This window comes from Schistocerca serialis, chromosome 7 (assembly GCF_023864345.2).
Source record: "Schistocerca serialis cubense isolate TAMUIC-IGC-003099 chromosome 7, iqSchSeri2.2, whole genome shotgun sequence".
NCBI lineage: Eukaryota > Metazoa > Arthropoda > Insecta > Orthoptera > Acrididae > Schistocerca > Schistocerca serialis.
Genome location: NC_064644.1, coordinates 182,730,900 through 182,743,755, shown reverse-complemented (window position 1 = coordinate 182,743,755; position 12,856 = coordinate 182,730,900). Strand labels below are relative to the sequence as shown.

The 12,856-nt window shown below is 40.3% G+C and overlaps 1 protein-coding gene across 1 annotated transcript in view; it reads right to left on the bottom strand.

Moving 5' to 3' along the window:
* Positions 1 to 1,052: 1,052 nt before the first annotated feature.
* LOC126412463 (nucleolar protein 6) overlaps positions 1,053 to 12,856 on the bottom strand; it is a 141,243-nt gene continuing 129,439 nt past the window's right edge. The window contains exons 20-21 of the mRNA XM_050082074.1: positions 8,247 to 8,348; positions 1,053 to 1,259 (exon numbers count right to left, since the gene is read on the bottom strand). Coding sequence (XP_049938031.1) covers positions 1,122 to 1,259; positions 8,247 to 8,348 — 240 coding nt within the window. The 3' untranslated portion in view covers positions 1,053 to 1,121. The remainder of the gene's footprint in view (positions 1,260 to 8,246; positions 8,349 to 12,856) is intronic.

Here is a 12,856-nt window from a genome sequence, read left to right as displayed (position 1 = left end):
TTTCAAATCACCCTGTACAATAACATAGTTTACACAAATGGTTGTACCACTTATGCATAAGGTAGTGTGTCATGGAGAGCTGCAGCATACAAGCTTTTGAACTGAAGAAGAAGAAGAAGAAGAAGACAACAACAACAAACCAGAAATAACGTTGTTGGATGCAATCTCCTGCACTGTGGTACATGGAACATTTTAATCAGAATCTTTTATCATTCAAACCTTAAGAGACATTTTCAACACATATTAATAATTTAGAAGCACAATAATGAAAATTTCTGCAAACTATGCATTGCATTTTGCATCACAGCCAATAGTTGGATGGTGGTTTAATGAAATTTACATTCTCACTATAGTTGTTATTCTTTGTTGACATAAATGACACTCTGATAGGTGTACTCTTGTGGAATTGTTAGATGAGAATTGCATGGTATTTAAACAAAATATGAAAATTCCGCATGTAAGGTAGACTGATAAGTGGACAGACTCCCACTTACTTTACAACAGAATGCACAAAGCAGCATCCAAGGACAGGCATCTGAAGATGATTGTCACTCAGGAATCTCTGTTCTTTGGCTCTTATCAGTATGAAACTGACTAAGGTGAGGAAAGAAATCAAAGAGTTTAATCAGCACTGTTAGTTTATATGACATCACTTCATTCATCTTTACAATCCATGTAACATATTCTCATAAAATCCTCAACTGAATATGAGCAATCTTTTGTCACAAAAAAGCAAAATATGGTGTGATTACGTAGGCTTTCCCGGCGTAATAAGTCTTGAAAGTCTCTTCGGGTTTGCTGCCGGATCCTTAAATCGACTTGACTTGATATTTCAGTGATCCAACTGGTCGCCATCTTCAGGAAAATGCTGATGAGTCCCACTGAGTTCTCAGCAGGACTCATCTGCAGAAGCAGCATTTTACTGAAGATGGCAACCAGTTGGATCGCCGAAATATCGAGTCAAGTTGATTTTAGGATCCGGCAGCAAACCCGAAGAGACTTTCAAAAAAAAAAAAGTTATGTTTAGTGGAATATTTACAAACAACAATAAGTATCTGAATAAATATAAAAACATTTATTTACATTTATGCAATATTTACAGTTACATGTTATTTACAGTTTCACTGCATACATTTTTGTTTTACTGATTTAACTAAACCTGATCCTAATGCTAGGAAATCATCAGAAAAGGCTTCAATGTTTGGAATGATTTGTGATGACTCTGAATTTACTAACTTGTGTCCTCTCACATTTGAGACCTGAAAAAATAAACAGAAACAGGAGATACAATTTGAAATAAAAATTAATGCTGTTTCCTGGAGGAAATGTGCAGCATAACCTATACATTAACAACATGGAAAGGGTAATCAAGGACAAAATTAAATGAAAATAGCATTTAAAATCTTATCTTTCAGAGTTATGACATTCTTATTACAGTAGTTGGCGATTAAAAAAAATTGCGGAGGTAGAACAAACAGAAGAGCAAAGGGAAATGAAGGTGAAGAGGGGCACTGTGGTGGTCAAAGAAATAAATAACATAGGAAAGGAACAATAAAGAAATAAGAGAAAAAGAGGTATAATGAAAAGAGTGAAACAAGGAGTAGGAAAGAAAACAGAGTAATGAAAGTACTTTGGAGCAAAGAATGTGTTGGATAGCATGTTCCACAAGCAAATAAGAACAATTATTTATAGTGTACAAAGACATATTATACACTGTAAAGAGATGCACAGTTCCAGTCCCCCTTAATGGCATGTCTCATAACCTGGCCTCGTAGTTTCACTTCTGCCTGTACCTCATCTCCCACCTTCCAAACTTCACAGACATTCTCTTGCATAACTTGCTGGACTAACACTCCTGGAAAAAAGTATATTGTGGAAAAATGGCTTAACCGTAGCCTAGAGGTTGACCTGGCCTGACCCTCAGTTTTAAAGTGTCAGGAAGTCCACTGCAGAGTGTAAGATCCAATCAAGAATAAATATACCACTCTAGAATAAATATTGTTACTACCCCTCTGCGTGTGACACATTTCTCTAACACAAGTTGTAAGTTGGAATAAAAAATGTGTGACCTTAGAATTTTGAAAATTGTTTGCAGCGACATGCACGTTACCATACTTGTAGCATTTCTCATTAGAGTCTGATCAATATTTTTGTGAATTTCTCTCACTGATTACACAAACATGTGAGTGACTGCACAACTCTTCTTTGAACCTTCTCTATCCAACCCACTAATCATACACCCCAGACCATGAATGGATAGTGAATGATTTTGAAAAATTAATGCCTCTTCTGTGTGTCTGCACAAGGACAGAATATCCCTCCCATCAAAAGCTAATAAATCTTTAAATAATTTATCAGCATTCACCAAAAACAGGAAAGAAATCCTGTACACTATGGATTATACAACAGTAATTAATTAAAATAGCACCAATTAAAAGAAACTAAGCCATTGTGACAACAACTAATGACAAAAAATGACTTGAGGCTTCTTCAGTTTCAACATTTTGTTGACAGGGACCCAGCATCTTTATTAAATTCCTTAAAGTGTTTCCTAATGATTCTGTCAACAGTTGCAGTATTTATACTAGGTGAACAGTTTCAAACCTTACAGCTTCATTTTCAACCCTGGCCTACTGAGGCTACAAAAAGCCATGCACAGTCATCAGTGAACAGTGAATACAAAAATGGTATTACAATAAAACGTTCAAAAGCAACAGAAATTAATTATTTGAATACAAACATATTTGCTCTGACGGTGCCTGATCTTAATAAAAAACAAAGTGGTAACACATGCTTTATAAATGTTTGCAGAATAAATACCACAATCCACACATGCCTCTTAAAAAGACAAAATGAAACGAGGTCAACATAACCAAAAGTACCAGGAAACTTTTGATGGTGCTAGCTTCAAGCCTCTAAGCAACTTTATTAAACCTGACATCAATACAGTTCATGACAACAACAAATGTACAAGTATTACACAAAAACATGTGTCGCAAGTACCCATTACATATTTCATAATAATAGCATTTCATGTTCAAGTACGCACCCACGGCCAGTGGACACTTCGAATTAAAATAGGGGGCATCGCAGCACCTTTATTAAACAGTCACATTTAATATATAGTACAATGAAGCAAATCACATTTGTTACTCCATTACAGATTATGCATTATACATAGAGATGGTTGTCTTCCAAAAGTCTACACACATAAATAGTTTTCGAGTATAAAAAATTAAAAAAATACATATCACTTGTTTAACCAATAAGTTTTGTAAGAAACAGTTACACAATCCTACTAAAACAGTGTCTCGTGGCACAGAATCATTACGATATTTCATCATAAGCGACTGCCTTGTGCTTGTTCACTAAATGCCCACTTAATGTCACCACTTTTTTTTTTCACACATTCTGGAACACCAGTGCCATTTCCAGATAATTTCTTGATGGTATTACAAGGATATTAACAGAGACTAAGGTAAGTATATTGTGTTCTCTATGATTAAATGGTTTCTAAATATTCTACGGTGTGCAAAAATGTTGACGCACAAAAGCTAAACACAATGGCCTGAATTTTTAAATTTTGTGTTTTCACTTTTTAAATTTTATTTCTTGAATTTTAATTTAATTTAATTTTAATTTAATTTAATTTTAGTTTGTTTTTAGGTGAGAGTGTGTAGGTTTACGCACATGCTGGCTTCACAAAATGGCCTTTTCAATTTTTACCTACAGCATTAGGTGCCCAAAATAATTTATGACGATCTCACAATGAATACCTAGGAAATACTGCCTATTTTATGAAATGTACACAATGTTTCATATGAGAGCATTTAAGTGCATCTGTAATTAGATTAGCACGGCTAGTTAGTAAATTATTTCGGGTCATGATGTTTGTATCTGACTGGCGCTGTAATCAATGGGGCACTGTATGAAACAGGTTGTTCATGCAGCAAGCATGACCAGTAATTGTTTGGAATTATGTAAAATGCTTGAGTATCCGTATTTCAGTATTTACTCTCTGTCATATGTGACAACAGGACTCGCATGAACAGGACACACTTTGAGTACAGGAGAAGGCAATTTCAAGATGGTCACATATGATGAGATGTAATTATTCTGTGCCATGAGACACTGTTTTAACAAGACTATGTAACTGTTTTCTACAAACTTATTGGCTAAACAAATGATTGGTATTGTTTTTAAATGTTTCATGTATGTAAACTACACTGAAGCGCTAAAGAAACTGATACACACATGCGCATTGAAATACAGATATATGTTAACAGGCCAAATACAGCACTCAGCTCGGCAAAGCCTTTATAAAGACAACGAGTGTCTGGCGTAGTTGTTAGATCGGTTGCTGCTGCTACATTGGCAGGTTATCAAAATTTAAGTGAATTTGAATGTGGTGTTATAGTCGACACATTAGCAACGGGACACAGCATCTCCGAGGTAACAATGAAGTGGGGATTTTCCCTTACGACCATTTCACGAGTGTACCGTGAATATCAGGAATCCAGTAAAACATCATATCTCTGACATCGCTGCGGTCCAAAAGAGATCCTACAAGAAGAGGACCAACGACGACTGAAGAGAATTGTTCAATGTGACAGAAGTCCAACCCTTCTGCAAACTGTTGCAGATTTCAATGCTGGGCCATCAACAAGTGTTAGCGGGTGAACCGTTCAATGAAACACCATCAATATGGGCTTTCGGAGCTGGAGGCCCATTCGTGTACCCTTGATGGCTGCACAACTCAAAGCTTTATGCCTTGCCTGGGCCCATCAACATCGCATTGGACTGCTGATGACGAAACATGTTGGCTGGTTGGACAAGTCTCGAGCGAGTGGGTGTGTACAGGTACAGAGACAACCTCATGAATCCATGGATCTTGCCTGTCAGCAAGGGACTGTTCAAGCTGGTGGAAGCTCTGTAATGGGGTGGGGTGTGTGCAGTTGGACTTATATGGAAGCCGTGATAAATCTAGACATTTCTCTGACAGGTGACACTTATGTAAGCACCCTGTCTGATCACCTGCATCCATTCCTGTCCATTTGCATTCCGATGAACTTGCGCAATTCCAGCAGGACAATGTGACACCCAGCACGTCCTGAATTACAACAGAGTGTCTCTAGAAAAACTCTTCTGAGTATAAACACTTCCACTGACCACCAAACTCCCCAGACATGAATATTATTGAGCATAACTCGGATGCTTTGCAACATGCTTTTCAGAAGAGATCTCTACCCCATTGTACTCTTACGGATTTATGGACAACACTGCAAGACTCATGGTGTCAGTTCCCTCCAGCACTACTTCAGACATTGGTCAAGTCCATGCCATCTCATGTTGCGGCACTTCTGCTTGCTTGCTGGGGCCCTACATGATATTAGGCACGTGTACCAGTTTCTTTTGCTCTTCAGTGTATTTGTTTATGTGGACATTTTGAAGACAACCATCTGTATGTATAACGCAAAATTTGTAATGGAGAAACAAACATGATTTGTTCCACTCAAACATGATTTGTTCCACTGTATTTATATTAAATGTGCTGGTTAATTAAGTTACTGTGATGACCCCATTTTAATTTAATGCGTCCATTGGCCATAGACGTGCACTTGAACACGAAATGCTTGTCTTATGTTCATATATGTAATGGGTACATGCAACACTAGTATCTATATTTGTGTCATACTTGTACATTTGTCATTGCCATTCACTGTATAGATGTTAGGTTTAATAAGGGTGCTTAGATGCATCCATATTTAAAACGCAACACGCTCATTGGCTACGGATGTGCGCTTGTACATGAGGCATAACGCTACTGCCACCAAAATTTTCCTGGTGCTGTGGGCTATGTTGACTTCCAGTTATTTTGACTTGGTAAGATGCATGGGTAAGCATGCATAATGCATGTGTTGCCACTTTGATGTTTTATTATTAAGATCAGACATGGTCAGTGCAGGTATGTTTGTATTCAAATAATTAATTTCTGTTATATTTGAACTTTTTATTGTAAAAGCACTTTATATTCACTGTTCACCAACAACTATGTTCTGCTTTTTGTAGCCTCAGCAGGCTAGGCTTGAAAATGAAGCAGCAAGTTTCGAAACTGTTCGCCTAATATAAATGCTGCAACTGTTGTCAGAATCGTTAATAAAAGCTTTAAGGGACTCGAGGAATGTTCTGCTCTGCTGTTTAACATGATGACTACCACAAGGCTATGGGCACATGCAGCAGAGCCTTACAGCTGATGCCATTGTGCCCAGTGGCGGCCACATGCTCCACTCTGTTTAATACAGCATATAGTGCAATACTGCGCTTTATTATATACTTCTTGGTTGAGTCACCACCTGTGTACACTAAATCAGACACAATATCTTGTTCAACATTTTTTTTTTTTTTTCCAACTTTACCTTCAACTAGGTTATTACGAGGCATGTTTTTTAAGTAAGTACCGTTTTGAAATATAAAAAAGGCGTGCTAAGATAGCTCAATAATTTTATTTTTACATGAAAGCCTATACCTTAATCTATGCACGGACACCATTACAGTCTGATTCTTCCTTGTTTACATTGTGTACTGAGTGTTAAAATGCCTCCGATAATCGTGAGTCCCGGCGACTGTGAAGTATGGGCTGTTATAAGATTTCTTAGTGCTAAAGGAAATTCATTGTGAGATCTGTGCAGTTTACGGAGAAAACATTATGAGTGATGGAAAGGTAAGAAAGTGGGTGAGAGCATTTAAAGATGGCCGCACAAATGTGCATAATGAAGAACAGAGTGGGTGTACTTTGGTCGTTAATGAAAGTTTGGTGCAGGAAGTGGACAATAAGGTGAGAGGAAACAGACGCTTTACGATTTCCTCCCTGCGGGATGACTTTCCTAATGTTTCTCGTAGTGTTTTGTATGGCATTGTGACCAAGCACTAGAATTACCAAAAATTTTGACAGATGTGCACAAAACCAAACATTTAGACAGTGCATTGACTTTCCTTGAGTGCTACCACAACGACGGTGATGATTTCTTAAGCCAAATTATTACAGGCGATGAAACATGGGTGGCCTACGTAACACCAGAATCAAAGCAACAGTTCATGGAAGTTGAGCAAGGGCATCGTTTTGCTGCAAGACAATGCCCGTCCACATGTGGTGAATCAGACCAAAGATCTCATCACATCTTTTCGATGAGAAACACTAGGTCATCCTCCGTACAGCCCGATCTTGCGCCCAGTGACTACCATCTGTTCCTGCACTTGGAGAAACACCTGGGCGGTCAGTGTCTTCAAGACGATGACGAAGTCAAAACAGTGGTGTGGTGATACAATGGTTAACAAGTCAGGCAGCAGATTCCTATGAGGAGGGTATTCAAAAACTGGTACAACGTTATGACAAGTGTCTCAATATTGGCGGAAATTATGTAGAAAAGTAGATTAAGGTACAGGCTTTCATGTAAAAATAAAATTATTGAGATATCTTAGCACATCTTTTTTTTTTATTTCAAAATGGTACTTACTTAAAAAACACGCCTCGTATTACTGATTCTTGGAAAATTTCAACATCACTCTAAATCCACAATAAAAGTGACTGCTGTTTCATATTTTGGTATCAACAGTGAGATTTTCCTATCATATAGTACAAGCGTAAGAGGTTTTAGTTCAAATTGTTTCCAAACTGTTAACTAGTGGGATGGTACGACTTGGTAAATGTCAAAAAATGACTCGTTTCACCGATGAATTACTAAGGCTGTTGGAAATATCAAATTTTGATGTCCGTGATGTAGCATTATCAGAGTTTTCTGACATAGAAAATGAGATTGTGGATACAAGTGATAGCAACAGCAGTGACTGTGGTGATGGTGATGGAGTGCAAGAAATCTCTACGACATAGAACTGTGAGAAGCTGCAATTGCAACCAGGGCTAAACTGACAATATCTCACCAACCCAAGATAACATTTATGGGCACTGTTCATCCACTGTGTATGTTTCATAAAAAGGTTGCAACTGACTGATTGTATTACAAATACGTCATCCAAAGATAGACTGTACCAAACAGAGTGGATCTTGTGTCCACCAGTAGGCACACAGCATCAGGCATGAGGCTCTGGTGTGTCTACCTGTGGCATTGTGGCAGTGAATGTGTCAATGCACATGGAGTAGTGTTCTTTAGCTGGCTTATTTTGGAAAGGACGCTGGTTTATTTAAGAATATCCTGTAAATTTTCATATTTCAAATATTACTGACTCACCTTAAATTCTTTTTGCTCCTTTGCTGTGGGTTTCCATAATACTCCAATTACATCTCCACCATAAGTATCATGAAAGAAGAGGGCATATTCACCATAATTTTGCTGTTGGAATTAAAAATTATTTTCACTTTTTGTAAAATATTATAACAGGATAAAACAATTAAATGTGCTACTCTCATAACAGTTATCATCTGTAAGTTCCTAGTTTCACCAAATATAAAGTAGGAATAAAAATGCAAACATTTGTGTTAACAAGTCTGAAATTACCTCTCCTCTTGGATACATCATTGCTTTACCTTGCATGGTTTGACAATAAGAGGACACCCTCCAATTCACTTACATGATACCCACTTTACTAACAAAATTGTTAAAACAGAAAAGATCTTACAGTTTTAACTTGTTTTACATGATGCAGACGTGTTTCACAGCCATACAGCTAAGCCCCAGCCAGACAACTGCACTCTGCAATTCAGTGTTGTCAATTTTTGTACCAAAGCAAACGGGAAGTCCAGGATGGAATAATAGCATTATGGAAAGGACAAAGTGCTACCCACTAGATAGAGGAGGCACTGAATCACAGACACATTGTGCCTGTCTGCAACTCAACACCTCCTCTACATGGTAAGTAGGATTCTATCCTTCCCATATTGTTATCTGAACCAAAAGTGTAACATATGACCATCTAAAAGTTAAAAGTGCTGCCAAGCATTAAAAGTAAAATTACATGAACACTGGCTAATTCTGAGTCACACTGCCATACAAAGTATTCTCTCAGTTTTGCGGCCTCCTTAGCAGTGCATTTTAGTCACTCATTCAGTGCCACTTATTGAAGTTTGCATCCTGGTGACAATTCTTCAGCACTCATCATTTTTATGTGTGTTGGTTTTCTGATGCTATCTATTTTGAGAGCTTTATCAATACCCCATACTCCGGCTCCACCCCCTTTCTTTCCCTCACAGTTCTCTCCTTCTCTCTCATTAATTAACTACTTAATTAATTCATTTGTTAACCATATTCTACAGATCACATCACAGAGAACTTTCAATGGCATAGTATTGCTGTGAGGAAATGTAATTGATTCCGAAAATAACTTAAGAGTAATCCTATCAAGTCAACACAATGTTTTTAATATTCTGCAAGGAACACCATCAAAGCCAACAGAATTACTAATTTTTAGCAGCATGATGAATCCTGTAATTTGCTTATGCCATCCTCAAATGCGACATGGATGAGGAGCTGATCCAGGTTTGTGACATCAGAACATGGACTTACATGTTGTGCATTTTCAAGTATGAAAGCCAGAATCAGATCAATCCGATTTTTGCTTTAGATTGCTTTTACATCGGAAGCCATACTGGATTATGTCTCTTGCAGTTTAAGCCTGTATGTGGTGGATTTTATATCATAAGTTAAGTGCTATTATTATACCCACCCATGCATCAGCTATTTCCAGAACAATGCCTACGCCCTACGGGTTTGCCTGCACTTGGCCCACAGGTGTTCCTTCGGCAGAGATTCTTTAAAAATATCACATGAGCATTGTGTGTTGCAGAAATGGTATCATTTACAGACAATATGTTTACACACCAGTTGTTCCAGGTGCCACCAGGGGGGCAGCAGCCACATTCCCGAGCAGCATGCGCACCAACAAACAGCAGCAGTCCCGTCATGAGACCAGTTTCCATACACAGGTCACATGCTTGTCAAACTCCCTTGGATATTCTTCTGCCTGCTTGATATTTAAGGTACAGTATGATCCTCAGCAGGTAGCTGCACTTCATCGCTCACTCAGTTCTGGACTGCCATCTCTGTGTTGAGCTGTTTCTGCACCATGCTGTCACTGCTTTGAGACGTCTCCACATTGAGCTGTCTCTGTGCCAGACCATCCTCGCATCAAGGCATCATAACAGGACTCACTACACCACACTGTCACCCCAAAACATCGCCCTGCACTGCTCTACAGACACTGTTCTAACATCCATCAAGGACTGCTATATCATCGGACTTGCTTATGTTACTCAGTGAACGCAGACGATCTAAGCTGTTATCCAGAAACATATGTGCTTTTAATAAAGGTATACACAGGTGCAACTATGAAAGTCCTCAGTTGTTGCACACTGTCCTTGCCACCTTGCAAGAACATAAAAGCTCTAAATGAATTCTGTTTAAAAGCACTGGTACATTGAGAAGGAAAGTCTTTCCTTCTCATCCCGTACAGTAAGTCTTCCCAGACCCGCGGTTCTGGGTGACTTTCCCAAAATCTACCCCTTTTCCTAGACCTCTCCAGCCCTTTTCCTTCACTCCTGTTCCTTCCCCTTCAACCTTATGCCTGAAGAAAGAGCCACTGGCTCTGATAGCTTGCCAGTTACAACTGTCTTTACGTGAGTGTTCTGCTGCTGCCTGGTGAGTAGATTTTTTAACTATCCATTTAAATAATTTTGAAAGTAATGCCTGTTGCTTGTGCATGCAATGTTTGCACAGATGTAATCACTGAATTTGGAGATCATTGATTTGAATGTCTCAGCGTTCCTGCAAGAGCTACACTCCTGGAAATTAAAATAAGAACACCGTGAATTCATTGTCCCAGGAAGGGGAAACTTTATTGACACATTCCTGGGGTCAGATACATCACATGATCACACTGACAGAACCACAGGCACATAGACACAGGCAACAGAGCATGCACAATGTCGGCACTAGTACAGTGTATATCCACCTTTCGCAGCAATGCAGGCTGCTATTCTCCCATGGAGACGATCGTAGAGATGCTGGATGTAGTCCTGTGGAACGGCTTGCCATGCCATTTCCACCTGGCGCCTCAGTTGGACCAGCGTTCGTGCTGGACGTGCAGACCGCGTGAGACGATGCTTCATCCAGTCCCAAACATGCTCAATGGGGGACAGATCCGGAGATCTTGCTGGCCAGGGTAGTTGACTTACACCTTCTAGAGCACGTTGGGTGGCACGGGATACATGCGGACGTGCATTGTCCTGTTGGAACAGCAAGTTCCCTTGCCGGTCTAGGAATGGTAGAACGATGGGTTCGATGACGGTTTGGATGTACCGTGCACTATTCAGTGTCCCCTCGACGATCACCAGTGGTGTACGGCCAGTGTAGGAGATCGCTCCCCACACCATGATGCCGGGTGTTGGCCCTGTGTGCCTCGGTCGTATGCAGTCCTGATTGTGGCGCTCACCTGCACGGCGCCAAACACGCATACGACCATCATTGGCACCAAGGCAGAAGCGACTCTCATCGCTGAAGACGACACGTCTCCATTCGTCCCTCCATTCACGCCTGTCGCGACACGGCTGGAGGCGGGCTGCACGATGTTGGGGCGTGAGCAGAAGACGGCCTAACGGTGTGCGGGACCGTAGCCCAGCTTCATGGAGACGGTTGCGAATGGTCCTCGCCGATACCCCAGGAGCAACAGTGTCCCTAATTTGCTGGGAAGTGGCGGTGCGGTCCCCTACAGCACTGCGTAGGATCCTACGGTCTTGGCGTGCATCCGTGCGTCGCTGCGGTCCGGTCCCAGGTCGACGGGCACGTGCACCTTCCGCCGACCACTGGCGACAACATCGATGTACTGTGGAGACCTCACGCCCCACGTGTTGAGCAATCCGGCGGTACGTCCACCCGGCCTCCCGCATGCCCACTATACGCCCTCGCTCAAAGTCCGTCAACTGCACATACGGTTCACGTCCACGCTGTCGCGGCATGCTACCAGTGTTAAAGACTGCGATGGAGCTCCGTATGCCACGGCAAACTGGCTGACACTGACGGCGGCGGTGCACAAATGCTGCGCAGCTAGCGCCATTCGACGGCCAACACCGCGGTTCCTGGTGTGTCCGCTGTGCCGTGCGTGTGATCATTGCTTGTACAGCCCTCTCGCAGTGTCCGGAGCAAGTATGGTGGGTCTGACACACCGGTGTCAATGTGTTCTTTTTTCCATTTCCAGGAGTGTATTTTATGGGGGCTTAATTTCATTTGATACAGTATTTTTCTTACAGTCTTGGTTAATGCTGTTCTTTCTTATTGCTTTTTACTCACTTTCCCACTTTTTTATTATCTGAGTGTATTGCACCTGTTTCACTTTTTAAAAAACAGACTGGATGATTTTGGAGTATTAGAGATGGTAGAAGTCCATTTCCCAAACCTCATTAGTTCTTTTCCTTCATTCCTTTTCCTTCCCCTTCTGCTCTTCTGCCAGAAGGAGCCAGTGGCTCTAAAAGCCTGCACTTTTCCTTAATCTTTATATGTGTGTCCTCCTGCTATCACTTGGTAAGTAGTTTTTTTTAGCTATCAAGTTACATTATATTTTCAAAATTCTTTATATTCAGTGCTATATTAGACTGTATGACTTTACAGTGCTGGTGGTAATGGAATTTCAGCTCTCAAGTACAGACCTCCCTTTTCATAGCACAAGATGCTTTAATCCCAGGAACTATCCCTTTAGTGGTTTCTGTTCAATTTCACCCATTTTGTTCTCTTCAATTCATTGTGGCTTTCTGTTTCTGTTACCATGTCTTGTTCCAACTTTTCTCCTGTGCTACTTAATTCATGTTTCCCTCTAATGCTCTAATGTGTTTATTTTCCCAATCTATTCTCTT